The sequence below is a fragment of the Tasmannia lanceolata genome, unplaced genomic scaffold (genome assembly GCF_043159265.1).
Source record: "Tasmannia lanceolata isolate RefF3 unplaced genomic scaffold, GAP_Taslan_0.1 ptg000018l, whole genome shotgun sequence".
Taxonomy (NCBI): domain Eukaryota; kingdom Viridiplantae; phylum Streptophyta; class Magnoliopsida; order Canellales; family Winteraceae; genus Tasmannia; species Tasmannia lanceolata.
The window spans coordinates 63,186,644-63,207,049 of record NW_027518695.1 but is presented as its reverse complement, the minus strand read 5'-3'; the positions used below and the strand labels follow the sequence as shown (position 1 = coordinate 63,207,049).

Below are 20,406 nucleotides of genomic sequence, written 5' to 3'. Positions count from 1 at the left end.
CTTTCTTTTCTTCTATTGTCTTGAGATTGCATGTGGCGAATTGCTAATGGTCCGTTTGTGGTGAGACTCTGCAGGCTCCGAGTTATGCCAAGAAGATGCTGCAGTACATGATCGAGGATGAGTCTGAGATGGGTACTTTTGAAGAGCGTATCCGTAAGCTGAGGGAGGATCTTGAGAAGGCCCAAGCCCAGAAAGCGACGCTTGATGACACCGTCGAGAACCTTCAGGGGTAGCTCCAGATGTTTGAGCAGGGGAGGGATTGGGCGGAGAATAACCTGCTGGTGGCCTGACTGGCACATGCTGAGGAGCTGGTGAAAATGCGAGAGGAATGGCGAGATTCCGAGGAGTTCTTTAGGGCCGCAGCTGCGTTTAGCGTCGATGTCGAGATAGAGGCTTTTATCGAATGCCGGTGGCGCGTTCGTGATGTCGATCCTTGTTTTCCTTTGGTGAAGTTGGTGCATGATGCTAAGGATGCCGTTCCGGAGGACCTCTCTCAGGGGGTAGTGGATGCCGGGGGGGGGGGGGGGGGTCAAGGATCTGGTGGCAGCTCCAAATGCCTCTACCGAAGCTGAGGCTCCCGCAGGAGGCCAGTAAGATGCAGATACTTTTGAACTTTTCCCGACCTTTGTTTCTTTAGGACCTTGTTTGAGGTTGATGTGTTTGGTTTGTAATAACTCTTTGAACACTCTTTCTTTTTTCTCCTTTCTCCCCCCCCTTTTTTGTTGTGAGGACCCCAGAAAGGAAGGCTCGCTTGCTTCCTGTATTTTATGTGACACTGTATATGGTGGCTGAGCCCTCTTGTAGGTTTTTCTTCTTGATGGAATGTTGTTGATTTTTAATCCAGTCGGCAATAATACCTCTATTGCGCCCTCGCGGGGTGTCACTCCTGGGTATCTTGTTCGTGGAAGGGCTATCTTCCTCTCGAGTGATCAGCACGGAGTTGATGGGCCCTGCCTACCCTTTACAAAGGACATGTCCTTTTCTCATGGGGAGCGTTTTAGGGTATTTTCGGGGGGATCAACCCAGATGTTACCTCTGTCTTCCTCCCTGTGTTCTTTCGGGCCCATATATGTCACGGGCTAGAAAGTGGAGATGCGTAGACTTTTGGAGGGAATGCTATTCATTGATCGAAAAGGAAATACATAGCTTTGTGCTGAAAATAACAAAAGGAGACAAACAAACAAAACATTCATAACAACTTAAAAGACAACACAGCTCTTACCCTTTCTTTTTACTGATAAAACTTTCGGAGGTTGTCCATGTTCCAGCTTCGAGGGACTGGGGTCCCGTCGAGGTGTTCAAGTTGGAAGGCTCCAGGGCAGAGCACTCAAGCGACCTTGTAGGGTCCCTCCCATTTTGGTGCGAGCTTTCAGGAGTTTCGGGGGTCGGATACCTCTGCTCGCCGTAATACCAGATCCCCGGGTTTTACCGTGCGCTTTTTCACGCTGGAGTTGTAGTATCGCGCCACCTTTGGTTGGTAGGAGGCGATCCGGAGATGGGCCTGCTCTCTTTTTTCCAAGACAAGGTCGAGAGTGATCCGGAGGAGCTCGAAATTTTCATGCTCGTCATAATTTTCTGTGTGGAAAGTGGAGAGGCCAATTTCTACTGGGATGGCCGCTTCGACCCCAAAGGTTAAGCTGAAGGGAGATTCCCTTGTCGCGCACGGCCCGCGACGTTGTCCGGTAGGCCCAGAGGACACTGGGGAGCGCCTCTGCCCAGCACTTCCCTGCTTCTCCCAACCGCTTTTTGAGACTCTGGAGTAGGATCCTGTTGGTTACCTCCACTTGTCCGTTGGCCTGAGAGTGCGCTACGGAAGCGAACTGGTGTTCAATGCTCAGATTATCACAGAACTTGCAAAATTCAGCACTTGCGAACTGCGGTCTGTTGTCCGTTACAAGCACTTTTGGGATACCGAAGCGACAGACCATGTCATGATAGAAAATTTTTTCTGTTGCCTTAGAGTTTGGTCTTGCCACAGCTTTAACCTCGACCCACTTGGTGAAATAATCGATGGCGACATATAGCATTGTGTGCCCTCTTGGGGCTTTTGGGAATGGGCTGACCAAGTCCATGCCCCACATGGCGAAGGGCAGCAGCCCCGCTACTGAGGTGTACGGGTGGCTAGCTGATGGGGGGTGGTGGCGAATCTCTGGCATGGGCAGCACTTTCTGACGAATTCCTGAGCGTCTCTGAGGATCGTAGGCCAAAAATAGCCGTGTCTTATGATTTTCTGGGCTAGAGTCCTTCCGCCTCCATGGTCTCCGCAGATCCCCTCGTGTACCTCCCGTAGTGCGTATTCTGATTCGAAGGGTACCAGGCATTGGAGGTATGGCCATGTGTATGACCGTTTGTATAACTTGGATCTGTGGAGTACGTAGTGGGCGGCCTTCGCGATTAGTCGCCGGGCTTCCAGTTTGTCCTCGAGTAGTATCCCATCTTTCAAGTATCGTACTATGGGATCCATCCAGTTTGGCCCTGCCGGGATTTCCAAGACTTGCATTTCATCGATGATGGGGTGAAGCATTATCTCTATGTACATGAAACCAAAGTTATGGTTCTCTTCAGAGGCCATTTTGGAGAGGGCGTCGGCGCAATCGTTCATGCCTCGTGGCACCTGGAGAATTTTGACTTCCCCCATTCCTTTCAGCTTCTCCCTTACCTTTTGGAGGTATCTTTTCATCCTGAGCTCTTTGGCCTCGTACGTCCTGTTTACTTGTTCGACCACCAGTTGTGAATCACTGTAGATTTTTAATTTCCTTGTGCCTAGTTCCGTGGCTAGACTCAGCCCTGCTAATTAGGCCTCGTATTCAGCCTTGTTATTGGAGGCTTTGAAGTCTAGTCGTAGGGCGTACTCTGCTATGAATCCATCCGGGCCCTGGAGGACCACTCCTGCCCCGCACCCTCCTTTACTCGCTGAACCGTCCACGTGCAGGGTCCAGTGGACCTCGTTGTCATCTTCGGGTAATCCAGGCCCATCGCGTTTGCCTCCATGGATCGTTTGCTCGGCGGGGGCCCTGGTTTCGTCCATCACCATCGGTTCCGTGGCAGGGGCGGTGAATTCCACTATAAAATCGGCGAGGACCTGGGATTTGATGGCCGGTCTTGGTCGGACCTATATGTCAAATTCTCCCAACTCGACGGCCCAGCTTACCATTCTTCTTGAGGTCTCCGGCTTTTGTAGAATTTTTCTGAGGGGTTGGTCAGTTAGAAGTATTATGGGGTGGGCCTGGGAGTAGGGACGGAGCTTCCGGGCGACGATGACGACGGCGAGGGCGAACTTCTCTATATCTAGGTACCGAACCTCCGCACCATGGAGGATCCTGCTCATGTAGTACACTGGATGTTCCTGCTTGTCTCTTTGCCTAACCAGTACCGCGCTTACCGTCGTAGGACTGACAACCAAATACAAGAACAGCTCTTCCCCGGGCTCGGGCTTGGTCAGTACTGGCGGCGTTTGGAGGTATTGTTTTAAGGCGTTGAAAGTTTCTTGACAGGCCAGGATCCACTCGAAATCCCGTATGTTCTTTAGCTGCTTAAAGAATGGCTGGCATTTTTCCGCCGATCTGGACATAAAACGGCCGAGGGCGGCGACCCGTCCCATAAGCCGCTGCACCTCTACTGCCGTTGCCGGGGCTCCATGTTTAGGATGGCTTGGATCTTTTTAGGGTTAGTCCCGATGTCTCTTTGGCTAACCATGAATCCTAAGAATTTCTCAGAGGTCACCCCAAAGGCACACTTTGCTAGGTTGAGCTTAATCCGGGCTCGTCGCAGAGTGTCGAAGGTTTCTTGGAGGTTGGAGATGTGTTTGTGGGCTTCCAGGATTTTTACCAGCATGTCATCCATGTATACTTCCACGTTTCTACCTATCTGCTTCTAGAATAGCTTGTTCATGAGCCGCTAATACGTGGCCCCACGTTTTTCAACCCGAAGGGCATGACAGTTTAGCAATAGGCGCCCTGGTAAGTGATGAACGCAATTTTTAGAATATCGGGCTGCTCATACATTTTTATCTGGTTCTAGCCGGAGAAGGCATCTAGGAAGGTGAGAAGTTTGTGTCCGGAAGTGGCATCGATGAGCTGGTCTATGCGTGGAAGGGGGTAGGGGTCTTTTGGGTAGGCTCAGTTCAGATATGTAACGTCTATGCAAGCCCGCCAACCTCTATTGGCCTTTTTGAGCATGACCACATTGGACAGCCACTCGGGATACCAGATTTCCCAAACAAATTCGGCTTGTAGCAATTTTTCCACTTCCGCTTTGATGTGAGTTTGTCGTTCTGCCATGAAGTTTCTCCCCTTTTGTCGGGCGGGCTTGAGGGTCGGATTTACGTTCAGCCGGTGAACTGTCATCTCAGCAGGTATGCCGGGCATGTCCGAGGCAGACCACACGAACACATCTTTGTTGGCTCTAAGGAAGCTGATCATTTGGTCCCGTAAGGTGCCCTTTAGTAGGGAACCAATTCGGACCTCTCTCTCTGGCTGCTCCTCGGATATAGGGATGGAGTCTAGCTCCTCAATTGGCTCCCCTCTAACCGTGCGGGCTCGCTCTCGGGGGTCTTCACTCCCGATCGTGAAATTTTCGGCGGGGGCGTTGCTTTTCTTTGAAGCTCGCCGCGTAGCACTGGCATGCTATCATCTGCTGCCCTCGGACTTCACCTATCCCGGTCCGGGCGTGAAACTTCATTTTGAGGTGAGGGGTAGAAACTACTGATCCCAGTCTCTCAGGGCCGGGCGTCCTATGATGGCGCTGTAAGTGAAAGGTATATCCACGACAAAAAGGTGGCCATAATGGTTTGTTGTAGGGGATATGTCCCGATGGTTATGGGTAAATCGATTTTGCCGCTGACTTGTACGGACGTCCCAGAAAACCCGTAGATGGAGTACTCCGCGGGCCCCAATCTTCCCTCGCCCAATTTCATTTCTTCGAAGGTTTCAAGGTTCAGCACGTTGATAGAGCTCCCCGTGTCTACCAAGATCTTTCCTATATCGAAGTTGGCGATGATCAACCTGATTACCAGCGCATCGTCATGAGGAACTTGCAGTCCGTTGAAGTCTTTGGAAGAGAAAGAGATGACCTGGTCTTCTCGGGGAGGATCCGGCCGGGCCTTTTTGGAAGGTATTTCCAGGGAGAATACCCGTTCTGCGTATGCTCACCGACCGGCTGTCGTTGGCCCCCCTGCTGCAGGTCTTCCCGCGATGATGTTGATCTTTCCAACAATAGTAGGTGGCTGACGAGGGGGTTCTCCTCTTTTGAGGGACCGGTGGTGCAGTGAGCGATGGCGACGGCCTCGGGAGCGATGTATGTTGGAGGATCGGTGTTTGGTGCGGGATCGATGCCGGCCCCTTCGTGCGAGCGTTCAATTCACACGGGGCTCCTGAGGTATTGATTTAAATGACCCTCCTCGACCAGTTTTTCTAATTGGAGTCTGAGATGGAAGCAATGTCGGTTTCGTGGGCCGTGGTCCCTATGAAAATTTCAAAACCTTCCGGTGGAGCGCTTCTTTGGGTTCGTGCTCATTTTCTTTGGAGGGGTTAGAAGACCCTGATCTCTAATGGCGAACAGTACATGGGAGAGGGGGACGTTCAGGGGAGCGTTTCCTAACCTTTCAAAGATGGGGGTGGGGTTCCGGTTCACCTGTCTTTCTTAGGCTCACTGTTTCCCGGCCCCTCTATCAACAATCCCTCACTATTTTTTTAAAGGAAAACAAATAAAAAATAATAATAATAATAATAAATTCTAAGTCAATATATCAAGTATAACTGACATTGCCACTGCGACTAAGAAGAGAACATTTATAATGAATCTTCTCAATTGGAGTTTTGTAGGACAGTTACGATACTTAATATACTGTGGGCACTGGTTCACGCAGCGGTTGCGCTTTCTATTTACATAGGTGTAGACACCCCATTTTGACCGAACCCCAAATAGGTTAGTTCCAGATCCTATGTAGGTCTTAGCAAGGTTTCAAGTGAATCAAACGAAGCATGGTAGAAAAAAAGGAGGCGAGCTTGTGCCATCATCCAAAGTTAAGTGTGTGGGTCTCATTTTTCTTATCAACAGGCAAACCAAAGAGAAAAGAGAAAGGACTAGTTGAGTCTGTGTCAATATCAATCCGCAGGGGTGCCCATATCATTTTCCTGCAAGAAGCAAAAAGAAAAGCAATTCATGTTCTTCCTGTTTTTCCATGGACCCCCATATAAGGTAAAGGAGTAATCAGAATACACTATGAGGGGGTTGTCCCAAGAGAGAAAAGGGGTGTGATATATCATTTATTTTTTAGGTTTGTACCCCTGCTCTTACCAAAGACCACCCCTTGTAGAGTGAAGGAGTAGGCATAAATATACTAAGAGGGAGCTGTTCCAGGGAGAATGTAGGGTGCAAATTTATTTGTTTCTCCTTTTAAAGCAGCAAATTAGGGCTTCAAGGGGTGGAGCGGATTTCGTTGATAAAAGGGGGAGTTAGGTTTTTTTTTGCAGAAGGGGAGGCGCCTCATTTTTTTGAGAAAAAGGAGAGGGAGAAAGAGATTGCAGAGAAGGGGAGGAGCTGCCATCTTCACCATCTCCGGTCCCCACTCCGGCCGTCCCATCTCCATCCCCTTCTTCTTCTTCTTCTTTTTCTTCTTCTTCTTCTTCCCCACCTCCGACCACCATCCCCATCTCCGGCCGCCTCCATCAAAGCCACACCCAACCACCAACAGCCACCACCTCCATTGAAACCCACCTCCGTCTACCATCTTCTCCGGTGAGAAATCCCCAAATCCAACCATCCCTACCCTAATTTCTCACTCCCTCCTCGCCTTTGCAATCTCCTCCAATCGGTTCCAACCCCGATTTCCACCCCCACCACCATCGTCCTCTAAAATCCAAAACCCATCTCAAAGCTCCATTTTCGTTGGGGAATGATTGTAAAACAGAGCAGAGAGAGGGCGATTGAGAGAGATAGATAGATAGAGATCCGACTACCATTTTTCCGACCATCTTCGTTGTCTCCATTAAACCCTCGTTGAAATCCATACCAGCAGATCCCATTCTCTCCACTTCTTCCATCTCCATCCTTTGTCTCATTTTCGTAGCCACCAATCCTTCATCTCAACCATTTCCTCCAAACCGACACTCTATCTTATAATGCCCTCATTACAGGCTGTGTCCAAAACCAAAGATTCAAAGAAGCCATAGCCTTTTTTTCGCCCAAATGACCCACAGTTCAACTAGGCCTGGCACTTTCACATACACAATTATCATTCCATGTTGCAATTTGAAAGGTGGGAGACGAATTCATTCACAAATCATTCAGGTTTATTCGTGTTCGGACGCCTTTCTGGGCAAATCTTGTGAAAATGTATGCGGAATCTGGAGAAATGGGGGGCGCGCGGAAGGTGTTTGATAAAATGCCTGATAGAGGTTTGGTATCTTGGAATGCTTTGATTGCTTGCCATTCAAAGTAGCTCTTTAGAGAAATGGTTTGGGAAAGAATGGGGGTAGACGAGTGCACTTTAGCGACTATGCTTAATGAATTTGCTTTGAATTCTCGAGTTTTTTGAAGCAATGCAGCGCGGGTGTTTGAGGAAATTCGTGAACCAGACGTGGTTTCTTGGACGGCGATGCTCGTTGGGCTCACGCAAAATGGTTGTGAGAAGGATGCAATGTCGGAGTTTGAATGGATGCGTTGTCGGGATTGGAACCCAATTCTTTTACCTTTGGTGGGTTGCTTAGTGCCTGTGCTAGTGCTAATGCATTTGGAAGGGGTTAGCGATATCATGGTCTTGTTTTGAAGTTTGGATTGGAATTTGATATGGTTGTGGGAAGTGCAATTATAGATATGTACTCAGAGTGCGGGGAAATGAGCGATGCATTTAGACTCTTTCAGAGCATGCCAGAGAAAGATTTTGTTTCTTGGAATGGAATCATATGTGGGTTTGCCCAAAGTGGAGAAGGTATGAAAGCTTTGGAGCCTTTTGATGAGATGGTGAGGTCAGATCAAACTATGATCGCTCCTAACCGGGTCACATTCGTCGGCTTGTTAAGTGTGTATAGCCATTGTGGTCTGGTTCTCGAAGGCCGTCGCTTTTCAATGACATGATCAATGTGTATAAGATTGAGCCGACAACAGAGCATTACACATGTATCATCGATATCTTGGCACGGGCCGGACATTTGAAGGAGGCAGAAGCTTTCCTTCTTGCCTTGCCGTGGAAGCCTGATAGTGTAATGTGGGGTGCATTTGCTCGAGGCTTGTAAAATATATGGGAATTTGAACGTGGCTAGGCGTATTTCAGAACGGATTTTTATGGATGAGCTAGAGGGCTCTTCAAGTTATGTGCTTTTGGCCAGCATGTATGTTGACAATGGTGAATGGGGTGATGCGCTGGAAGTTAGAGAGGTGATAAGTATCATCATCAAATCCAATCAATTCAGGGGGTGGTGCAGAGATTTTGTTTACAAATGGTGGAGGAAAGGACTACGCATTTGGATGTTCAGCCTCAACAGCAGGAAAACTACACCGGTGGCAAATCGTCGAAGATCGGCGAATGCTCGGCAATTGTGATGGCGGCTCTCAATCTAAGGCTTTTGCAGGTTCACATTTCTTTGGCGGGGGATAAACAAATGCGAATCACATGGATCACGGATGATGACGATGACAATGATTCCCCTTCAGTTGTCGAATATGGAACATCACCTGGAAAATACACATCGTCATCTCAAGGAGAAAGCACATCCTACAGTTACTTATTCTATAGTTCTGGAACGATACATCATGTTGTCATTGGACCTCTGGAAGATGACACAATTTACTTTTATCGATGCGGGGGACAAGGTCCAGAGTTCAACCTCAAGACCCCTCCCTCTCAATTCCCGATTACTTTTGCTGTGGCCGGTGATCTTGGTCAATCCGGCTGGACTTCATCAACTCTAGACCATATAGGCAAGTACAAATACGATGTGCATATGCTCCCTGGAGACCTCTCCTATGCTGATTACATGCAACACCTGTGGGACTCGTTTGGCGAGCTGGTGCAACCACTTGCAAGTGCAAGACCATGGATGGTAACTGAAGGGAACCATGAAAAAGAGAGCATACCTTTAACTAAAGCTGGGTTTGAATCCTATAATGCACGGTGGAAGATGCCTTTTGAAGAGAGCGGATCTGGTTCAAATTTGTATTACTCCTTTGAAGTTGCAGGAGTGCATATTGTCATGCTTGGTTCTTATGCAGACTATGATGAGTACTCAGATCAGTATAGTTGGCTTAAGGCCGATCTCTCGAAGGTAAACCGTCAAAGGACATCCTGGCTGCTAGTGTTTTTTTCATGTGCCGTGGTATAACAGTAACAGAGCTCATCAAGGTGAAGGAAACAAGATGATGGCTTCCATGAAGCCATTGCTTTATGAGGCCAGTGTGGATATTGTAGTTGCTGGCCATGTACATGCTTATGAGCGCTCGAAACGCGTCAGCAATGGAAAAGTAGATCCTTGTGGTCCTGTCCACATTACCATCGGTGATGGAGGTAACAGGGAAGGTTTAGCTCAAAGGTAAGACTCTTTATTTACCTAGCCTCATGTTAGGGTGGCCTCCTCTTTTAGAGCGAGTCGGCCTTTAGAGTTGTTGTCATTCATCCTCGTTTGAGACTAACTCAGTCTTATTAGAGCCTTCAGTGCTAGGGATCTTAGATCATTTTCATTTTTCTTGGGGCACCAGTTACTTGTTGTGGATCGTCTCTTTGAGGCGTTAGTTGCTTGTTCGGGGTTTTCCCCTTTGGATTTAGGGCTTTTCCCTAGTTTGTGGTTGTGCTTGCGTGTTCCCTTTAAGATTGAAAACATTTAAAGTTTTAGAGCATTGGAAAAACTTTAAAGTCCAAAAAACATTAGAAATTTAAAATTCAAAAACATTGAAATATCTTAAAATTCAAAAACAGTTGAAAAATATCAAAAATCTTAAGTCATTTTGAAATGCTTTTGAGCTTTAGGAGCGTAGTAGGAGAGTTCGTTTCGAACTACGTTGGCTTGATCCTCTTCCACGAGGTACGTAGTGCAGCTTGAGATTCTTATCCCAAGTCCAGCCAAAATTTGTAAATAAATGCTTTAACACTTTTTCTTCAAAACTTTGTTTTCAACAAGATCTTCCTCTAGAGTTAGGACTTTGTCTTAGATGGAGGGTTTTAGAGTTAGGGTTTGTCTTTGATTTGTTGTGTGCTTGTTGTGTGTTTGTATTAGAGTTAGGAGTTTGTCCTAGCTAGGAGCGCCTCCGTCCGGTCAGTTGGCGATTCACATCGTCGATTGATGACTAGGTCTAAGATGCGTTAGTGATCCCATGGTTTTCCTTAGGAAATACAACCTAGTTACACATAGGTTGTAGGAACCACCTGCATTAGCTTAGGGCTAACCTGCATTTAGTTAGGGCATATAGGGTGTCCTAAAATCTACAATTCACTGGAATTTAAATAATCGTACAAGAAGCTTTAAGAACTGGTCCGGTCTTTTAGATCGAGTCTAGGATAGAGGTCTAGGTGTCTCAGGCATCCTAGCTTAGAATAGGCGCGAAGAACTACGTTGCCTTGATTCTCGTGGAGGCGGGGATACGTAGGCTTCTTTGGATGAACATCAGACCATCCGAGGACTCAGGCTAAATCGTTTAGAGTCTTAGGATTTGTTGTGTTATATTGTATATTTTATATTTTGTTGTGTTTTCTTACTTTCCTGTGCAGACCTATACCTTTAGCTGTAGCATGTATGTGCTTGTTCACCAGAACTTAGACACCAATTAGGCATGTCACTCATAACCTAGCTGTCATTAGGTGACACATCTTTTACTTTATTTTGTGTGTGCTTATTATTTTATCCCCTGGTCATGCATGATTAGGTAGACGTCTTCCCGGGGATATTTTGTTCCCATTTCACATGCTTTTGCCCAAAACTCTTCGAGGTTAATAATAAATGGCATAAGAGACCAAGTGTTCGCACTCGGGCGAATTGGGGGCGCTCTTCAGACCTTCTCCATTCGTCATCAGGCACGGACCTTTGTATCTCTGGTTATCCATTGCAAACAGAGCATTTGTTTTGGTTCCATGGCGCATCCATGGATGGCGACTCTGAGTTATTTTTCAGATATATCTTGGTTTCGAGCCCTGGCTCCGGATCCGGATGTATCTCTTTCTTTTTATATCGCCACTCATGCTATGCTGTGAGAGTGGCATCCGTTTCGAGAGTTCCTTGGCAGAGCTCTCCTTCACTTTGTGGAGATCTTAGAGGATTGCAGGAGGGATCTCGCGTCCCTCGGCACCGTCCTTGGATCGGGGTCCACAGGCTGGCGACTCTGCTGGGGAGTTCTTGAAACATTGCCTAACTCTTTAAAAATGCCATTTTATTAACTTTGGAGAAATTTGAGCTAAAATCATTTTAAATAGGAATTCTATCATTAGAATCCAGAGGCACCAGATAGGTGCGTAATTAAAACAAGGGATTCTGTAGACACCCCATTTTGACCGAACCCCAAATTGTCATTCTGAATAAGGTTCGTCTAAATAAGTGAATTAGTGTTCCCAAATATGCCCTAACCTGGTTTAGAACCTCAATAATGTGTCCGCCAAATTTCGTCGAAAACCGTCGGGGTTTGCCTAGCAAACGAGCCTAATGCAGTTGGCACGGTGCAAAGGCAGAGGGGGAGCGGATTTTCCATTTAGGAAGGTGCCCATATCAATCCAGAAAGGAAGAGAAAGTGTGTCCTGTTTTCTGCTTAGACCACCCCATTTAGGATGAAAAAGAGTGAGAAATACACTAGTAGGGGCTGTCCAGAGCAAAGGAGGGGGTGTATGATATATCATTTCCCTTAAAAGGGAAACGAATTAAGGTTTGAGAGGGAGAGCCACATTTTCTGAGGAAGAGGGAGAGGGGCAGCCGCAAGAATGGCAGAGAGAGGAGGGATGAGGGTTTTGGTGGCTAGCCACCATTTTCTCCCCCACGGCTGCACCTCGCCGCCGTCGCCAGCAAGCCTCGATCATCTTCTAGCTTCTTCTCCTAGCAGCCGCCTCCTCCAACCACCTCTAGCCGCCTCTAGCCACCGACCGCCACCACCATCAAACCCTCTCCACCATAGCAGCCACCACTCCAACCACCTCCACCAACCACCATTAAATCCGCCCAACCTCCACTCTCACCATTTTCGCCTCTAACCCTCATCTTTATTAAACCCATTCCATCTCTTTTCTCAGCCACCATCTTTACATCCATTAAAACCCCTCCCCATCTCCTCCACAAAGCCACCGTTTCCACCATTTCTTCCCTACAAACCCACATCAACCTCACTCTCCGACCACCTTTAACCCATCCACCATCGCCACCCCCATTTGCAGGTATCAAAACCCTCTTCTTTAACCCCTCTTCACCGCCACAACCTCTATCATCTCCTCCCTCCATCGTCACCACTGCCACTTCTTCAATTCCATCTCCGGCGATTCTCGCCGGAATCCGACGATCTATGTCCCAAATCCAATTCGTCTTCACCTCCGGTAATTTCGCCCCAATCCGCTGTCTCTGCGCTTAATTCAGAAGAATTAGAGGAAGAAGGAGCGAGAGTGCGAGCATACATGTCTCTAATTTCGAGTAATCCTCTCAATCCTCCTGTATCAATTCTCGGTGCTCTGTATTTCTCTTGCTATCTCTTTCATTTTTTATTTTATTTTGTATGATCTCCATCCCATGCAATTTGGTTTCGGTTTGGGAGAGCAAGTGATAGACAGGTGTTTTGTTTATGCCTATGATCTGTTCAAGTTTATGCCTCTAAGTGCATAATGTTTGTGTTGCATTGAAATTTTATTTGATGTGATCGTGGTTTAAAGCTCTATTGTTTGGGGTGACAATATGTTTGGTCACGGCAGTCAGCATGAACAGAGCTTAATTTGATGACGTTCTAATTGAGAATCTGCGCATTAAATGATTTCTATTGAAAATTTAGATTTGCTCATCTAAAAACTCTAAAGTGTCCGCCCATTGAATGGTTTCCATCGGGGTTTTCGCTGTGTTGCAGGGTGGTTTTGAGATCATCAAGCGATCTTCATTTGAAACCATAGGGATACTCAATTGGCAATTTTTATTGTGTCTGCTCGTTAAGCGTGTTGCATTTACCTAGGGATTGTGAGTTTATCAAATCATCTCCGTTGAAGACTTTGATTCTGCATGTTTAATGATCGTCATTGTATTGCCAATCCAATGTTGTAGACATTCACAGCACTTCACTACATCACAGTTAATACTTGAGATGAAATGATGTTGTTGCCTTATGGTGCTGCCCCTACCATTTCACATTACCGGTTCAATTAAAACCATTAGCAACTGTACTGGCTTTGTATTGTCCTGAAAATGATATATTCATTCTCTATATTGTACATGATTCTGATTTAGTTTCCTTCATTGAGCTTACAATATTTATAATTCAGAAACTCTTGTATTTCAATACCAAATTCTGTTTCTATTCGGACTAAGGAAATGTAGTTTCATGTATAGTGTGAATCATTGGAATAAGGTGTTTATGAGTATCCATGTTTGCTATATGTCTTGATATTCCATAACTGGATTGACCTCCTTTTATGAGTGGCAATGATAATGTAGTTTTCTTGGGTGTGTAATCTCGGATTATTCTTTCATCTCATCCAGGCTGGCCTTATTTTTAATAGACTCAGTTGATTGAGGTACTCGATCTCATTTTTCGTCAGTGTCATTTCATTTCTTGATCAAGTTCAACCCATACTTCAGCCCTGTTTTTACGTAGGTTTAGTCCATAATTCAGCTCCTATTGGTGCATGGGTTTGGCTCATGAATCAGCCCTGTTTGTGCACAAAATGCAGTCATGGTTCTCCCATGTATCCTTGAGATAGTACCCATATATCTTAGGGGCGATGAAGGCGCTAGCCCAAGCCCATCTTTAGGGGACTCGCTCAATCCAAGTAGCGCTCCCCTCTTTTGTTTAGTAGGCCTACCCAATCTTTTGGATTTCTTTTAACCTTTTTTTTTTTTTTTTAAAGAACCCTTCTCTGGGCAATGATAAGGTTACTTGGAGCCCGTCTTTGTGTTTTGTGGCTCACTGTTTTTTGCACTTGAATATGCATAAGTTGATACCCTTGTTACACACTAAAATTTTTACAAATTGGGAATATTATTGAATATATTGAAGATTTAACACTTCTCTTATATTAAGCATTTGAGTTAGGTTTTGAAGACGGTAATAAATGGATTATTCAGGTGAGACTATCTTGAGGCTTATGATATTTATTTCTCTTTTATTTAAATAAATTGTTTTAAGAAAGAAGGAGATCGGATGACTACTCTATTCGATATTATCGACATGAGTACTGTCTGATTTCAAGGCGGGATTAGAAATATTATCATGTGTATTATGATATCAGATGATTACTTTAGCATCATCTGATTTCATCCCCATATTGGGGTGGTGTTTGTGTTTGGGCATAGAAGTGTTTGATATTGTTTTTGCTTTATTAGGCTATCCAGCGGCTGGTCTGGACTAATTAATGAGTGTTTATCATTTTATGATTGCTACAGGTTGTGCACTCTTTAGTTGTAGATCATATTTTGCTGATATTTGATTTGTTTTTATAATAATTGATTGAAAATTTGAGATTATCTGGTATCCTTTTTCCTCTCTCTTTGGGTAGACTAGCACAGTCTTTTGGGTTTCTGATTAGATTTCTTTAGACACTATAACCCGTACAAGGAGACATACTCTGTCTCGTTAGGCAATCCTCCTTTGGGGGCAAGCCTCATTTTTAGCTTAACCTCAAGGAGGTTGCTTTGATTTTGATAAATGGTGTACCCATAGGAGGCATGCCTTGCCTCATTTAGAGAGCCTTTGAATCATTCGTTTGTGTGGTGATGTTATCGGGGGAGTCTTTGACTCATTTGATCTTTTTTGTTGTTATTAGGGAGTCATCTGTCTTGGCTTTGTAAGTAATTAGCCTTTAGAAGGTCTGCTTTGCCTCATTTGTAGAATCCTCTCTGAGGTTGCACCTCAATTTGTGCCTCTGTTAATTAGAGACCAATTTGGTCAATTAGTTGTCTTAGCCTTGCTTACCCCTTGCAAGGGCAATGATAAGGTTACTTGGAGCCCATCTTTGTGTGTGTTTGGGAGACCCGCCCGGTCTCATTCTCTCGTTAGTCCTCCTCTTTGTGCGTCGTTTGGTTTTGGGAGAACACCCTACTCGGCTTGGCAGCATACCCCTACCCTTATGGGTATTGGGTTGCACATTTGTTGCACCCTAGGGCTAGGTAGCTGTCCGGCCCGGCTGGGTGTTTTACCTCTGCCAAATGTGCAAATTCGTGTTTCCTTTTTCTTTTAGAGAGTCTTTGACTCATTTATCTTTTAGTTGGTGTTATTGGAGTCTTTGACTCATGTTTCCATTTCTTTTAGAGAGTCTTTAACTCGTCTATTCTTTAGTTGGTGTTAATGGAGTCTTTGACTCGTGTTTCCATTTCTTTTAGAGAGTCTTTGACTCATTTATCCTTTAGTTGGTGTTAGTGGAGTCTTTGACTCGTGTTTCCATTTCTTTTAGAGAGTCTTTGACTCATTTATCCTTTAGTTGGTGTTAGTGGAGTCTTTGACTCGTGTTTCCTTTTCTTTTAGAGTCTTTGACTCGTCTATTCTTTAGTTGGTGTTAGTGGAGTCTTTGACTCTTGTTTCCATTTCTCTTAGAGAGTCTTTGACTCATCTATCCTTTAGTTGGTGTTAGTGGAGTCTTTGACTCGTGTTTCCTTCTCTTTTAGAGAGTCTTTGACTCATCTATCCTTTAGTTGATATTAGTGGAGTCTTTGACTCGTGTTTCATTCTCTTTTAGAGAGTCTTTGACTCGTCTATTCTTTAGTTGGTGTTATTGGAGTCTTTGACTCATGTTTCCATTTCTTTTAGAGAGTCTTTGACTCATTTATCCTTTAGTTGGTGTTATTGGAGTCTTTGACTCATGTTTCCATTTCTTTCAGAGAGTCATTGACTCACTTGTCCTTTGCGGTGTTATTAGAGAGTCTTTGACTCATTTGCTCTTATAATGATATTATTAGAGCCTAGTTTCCCCTTTTAGCCCTAGGATTTGGCCATAGGGTGTTGTTTTTTGTATTTTCCCTCCGGTCTTTGACCAAAAGGGTGAAAGCATCAGAAACCGATAATCCAAAAATATCGAAGCATTTGAATTGTTTTAAAATGTTCTGAGTGTGGTTAGGAGAGTTCGATTTTCGAACTACGTTGGCTTGATCCTCTTCCGAGGTACGTAGCGCAGCTTGGGATCTTCATCCCAAGTCCAGCCAAACTTTGTAAATAAACCATTCAAACTCTTTAAAAAGGTACAAAAATATTTCATAAACCTGTTTTCGAAAAATCTTCCTCTAGAGTTAGGACTTTGTCCTAGATAGAGAGCTTTAGAGTTAGGTTTTTGTATTTGATTTGTTGTGTGCTTGTTTGTGATTGCTTTAGAGTTAGGGGTTTGTCCTAGAGTTATAGGAGCGCCTCCGTCCGGTCAGTTGGCGATTCACATCACCGATTGATGACTAGGTCTAAGATGCGTTAGTGATCCCATTGTTTTCCTTAGGGAATACAGCCTAGTTACACATAGGTTGTAGGAACCACCTGCATTAGCTTAGGGCTAACCTGCATTTAGCTAGGGCATATAGGGTGTCCTAAAATCTACAATTCACTGAAACCTAAATAATCGTTCATGAAGCTTTAATAACTAGTCTGGTCTTTTAGATCGAGTCTAGGATAGAGGTCTAGGTGTCTTAGGCATCATAGCTTAGAATAGGTGCGAAGAACTACGTTGCCTTGATTCTCGTGGAGGCGGGGATACGTAGGCTTCTTTGGATGAACATCAGACCATCCAAGGACTCGGGCTAAATCGTTTAGAGTCTTAGGATTTGTTGTGTCGTTATATTGTATATTTTGTTGTGTTTTCTTACTTTCTTGTGCAGACCTATACCTTTAGCTGTAGCATGTATGTGTTTGTTCACCAGAACTTAGACACCAGTTAGGCATGTCACTCATAACCTAGTTATCATAGATGACATTTATTTCGATTCTTTTGTGTGTGCTTATTTTCATCTCCGAGACATGCATGATTAGATAGACGTTTTCTCGGAGATGCGTGTTCCCATTTCATATGATTTTCGCTTGAAATTCTTCAAGGTTAATAATAAATGGCATAAGAGACCAAGTGTTCGCACTCGGGCGAATTGGGGGCGCTCTTCGGACCTTCTCCATTCGTCATCAGGCACGGACATTTTGTATCTCTGGTTATCCATTGCAAACAGAGCATTTGTTTTGGTTCCATGGCGTGTCCATGGATGGCGACTCTGAGTTATTTTTAGGTACATCTCGGTTTCGAGCCTTGGCTCATGATCAGGATGTATCTCATTCGTTTTGTATCGCCACTCATGCTATGCTATGAGAGTGGCACCTATTTCGAGAGTTCCTTGGTAGAGCTCTCCTTCACATGTGGAGATCTTTGAGGATTGCTGTGGGGACCTCGCGTCCCTCGCCGCACTCGTCCTCGGATCGGGGTCCACAGATTCACACACTGCACATCATATGTTATCATATTGTTTATTCTTTACTTCTTTCGTTGTTTTTCATTATTGGCTCCACGGGATAGATTCAATGCGTGCCCGACTGGGATGTTATTACACCCTGATGGTACTGTTGAATCTATTTCCAAGCTATGCGCTGGTGCTGCAGCCGTAAACACTGGGCGTACTTGTGTTTACAGCAGCCGATGAGCAATGAAGCATACTATGTATAACATTGGGCGTACTTTTGTTATACATATTAAGTATGGTTCATACGCATAGTACCCGATAGATTGACTCCGGAGCCCTACTTTGTTTTATATATTATGTATATACTTACTGACCTAGTGAAACCCAACTAGGAAGTACCCGTGTTTATATAAGTATATTGCATTTATATAGGGGTCGAACGTGTGTTGCTTACACATGTGGAGCCTAGAGTTAGGAGCCTTGTCCCATCTGTAGACTAGGGTAGCTCACCTTGCGTGGCTACAACACGGTCCTAGTACACTCATCAGTCTGTCTTGAGTCGAGACTTTCTCGACTCCGCTAGATCAGGTTAGGGCTGGTGCCCCTGGTTAGGGTGTATATATATATATATGTATATATATATATGTGTGTATAGTGTATTATTCTTAGATTAGGGCTTATCCTTTCGAATAAGGTTTCTCTATCTAGTTCAGTCATACCATTCTTTCAGACTCTTGCTCTTGCTTGGTCATCATCCAGATCGCGGTCTACCATGTCATCTTTATCATATGATTATTCTTATATCTCGGATTTATATCTGTTTTTGTCGGTTGAGATCGGGGCCTACTTTCTACTGAGATTTTCTGACCTATTATCATTGATTAGAGTTCGTTCACTATTTCAGTTTTGGATCAGGCCAATGATTCTTGTTCACCACCTTTTATAGCCTGGGTTCATTTCTTGATTCTTTGTTATCCATTCTTCTTGCTAGCTGTTAGACCAGGGCCTGTCTATCAATGAAGTTTTCTGGTCTATCCATTAGCCACATTGTTTCATTCCCCAGCCTTCGGACCTGGTCAGTAATTTTCCTCTATCATTATTCTGACCATGGTCTGCCTTTTGTCTCTCGAGCGTACATTTGTGTCGTTCCTTTGTACGTGACTTATTTGCTGAGTCGATTTGTAGTTACCTTCTTGTACCTACACCATTTGTTGAGCTGATTGTCTAGATTAGGACCCATTTTCAGTGGGTATTCCTGGTCTAATTCATCCTATCTACATTCTCTTGATTCGGTTGGTGGCATTTCCATTGCCATTGTTGAAACCGCAATCTGTCTTCTCGTCCTCGGATTGTACATATCTCTTGTTTCTATATGATTCTGTCGGTTGATTAGATTAGGACTCATTTCTAGTGGGGGATTCCTGGTTTAATCAATTATATTTACATTCTTTTAGATTCACCTGACGGGTGGCCCGTACTTGTCACTCGCATGGCCACAGTCTACTTGCTGCCATTTTCATTGTATATCCATTTTTTGTTGTGTCTTAGATCTGATCGATGGCTTCTCCGGTGTCTCTATAGCCATGATATATCTTTTGGTCGCAAATCCAACCCATGACCAAGCGTCGTCATTCATGGTCAGTCCTTCATGTGATTACATCTCCGTGGTGACCATATTCCGCTTGCTGATTGTGTGCTTATCTTGCCATCATTATTTGAGTGCAAGTATCCTTGCTGAGAGTCCTACATTACTGAGTTTCTATTCATTTACCCTTATGTTGAGTTGTGGGGATCACCTTATATAGCCGTCATGCTGCCAGATTTTATATAAACACCTTTAGCATGATTGCTATCTTTTCAGAGTTATGGATAAGCGATGAGTTTACTCTACCACGATCCTTTTAGGGTCGTCATGCTGCCGGATTTTACTCTAACTCATTTTCAGTATGATCGCTATCATTTAGGGTTATTGATAAGTCATGTGCTTACCCTACCATGATCCCTCTTACAATGGTTATGATGCTGGTTCCTACCCAATGCAGAGATACATTTGTATTATCTCTTGTTTCAACTTGTGTATATCATTTTCATGAGATTGCCTCATACTAAAATCAGTTTTTGTCAATTCCATGACAGGAGTCAAACCTAATTGACCTCACCCATTTGTTGAACCAGCGGCCTTTCATTTCACCTAATCAAGTCAACAGGACTTATATCTGGGTTGAACCCCAAGTCATTGACATCATGGAAGAAGGTGTACTACTCATATATTTTCAGTGCCAGTTCATCTGTATCGAAAAAAAAAATGTCATGTGTTGTTAAGGTTTGTCTTTCATTAAGTTTGTACCAACTTTCTTCTCTCAGAGTTGGTAAGTCTTACTATGTTAATGTCAAAAGAAAAAAAAAAGTGTGTCATGTTTGTCAGTCGTGTTCATTCATAGTCTGTTATTTCCATCCTTTGTCAAGTTCAATGTAGAGCCCATTGAGGCGCGTCGAAAAAAAAAAGAGTTACTGATGTACTTAAGAGTCTTCAATTCAATAAAGTTGTTGGTTTCAAATCTTTGATGTTCTATGATTCACTCTTAGATCTAATGTTTAAATAACTAAAGACACCCTCTTGGATCAGATTGCAGACGAAATTCCACTTGAGATCTGAAAATGTCAAACGAGAGGAAGAGCGTCTAGCATAGCCACTTGAAGAAGAAATCGAAGCTATCGATAGTGGTATCGAAATCCGTAACTCGGGAAAGATGGATTGACAAAACTTTATCTCCCGAGGAGCGTGAAGAAATGATAAACCTATTTAGAGGGGTTCAAGAAAGTCTTGTTTGATCCTACAAGGATAAACCAGGTGAATGCTTGCAAGACAGGGCTCCACCATCTTTAG

General features: G+C 44.5%; 1 protein-coding gene and 1 pseudogene across 1 annotated transcript; both read left to right on the top strand.

The window, feature by feature from the left end:
• The first annotated feature begins 317 nt into the window (after positions 1-317).
• LOC143850595 (pentatricopeptide repeat-containing protein At3g05340-like) lies at positions 318-8,234 on the top strand. Its single transcript, XM_077359825.1, has 5 exons — positions 318-500; positions 7,259-7,397; positions 7,548-7,696; positions 7,771-7,967; positions 8,054-8,234. The coding sequence occupies exons 1-5, from the start codon at positions 318-320 to the stop codon at positions 8,232-8,234; spliced, it is 849 nt and encodes a 282-aa protein (XP_077215940.1).
• A 357-nt stretch (positions 8,235-8,591) lies between these two features.
• Positions 8,592-9,544, top strand: LOC143851218 (purple acid phosphatase 18 pseudogene; annotated as a pseudogene).
• Positions 9,545-20,406: the final 10,862 nt, after the last annotated feature.

What these genes read in the sequence shown, in the direction of transcription:
- LOC143850595 (XM_077359825.1), top strand. Translation starts at nt 318, where the DNA reads ATGCGAGAGGAATGGCGAGATTCCGAGGAGTTCTTTAGGGCCGCAGCT. An exon ending in CGGAGGACCTCTCTCAGGGG is followed by an intron (nt 501 to 7,258) that starts GTAGTGGATGCC and finishes GCAATTTGAAAG; the next exon opens with GTGGGAGACGAATTCATTCA. An exon ending in ACCCAATTCTTTTACCTTTG is followed by an intron (nt 7,697 to 7,770) that starts GTGGGTTGCTTA and finishes CTTGTTTTGAAG; the next exon opens with TTTGGATTGGAATTTGATAT.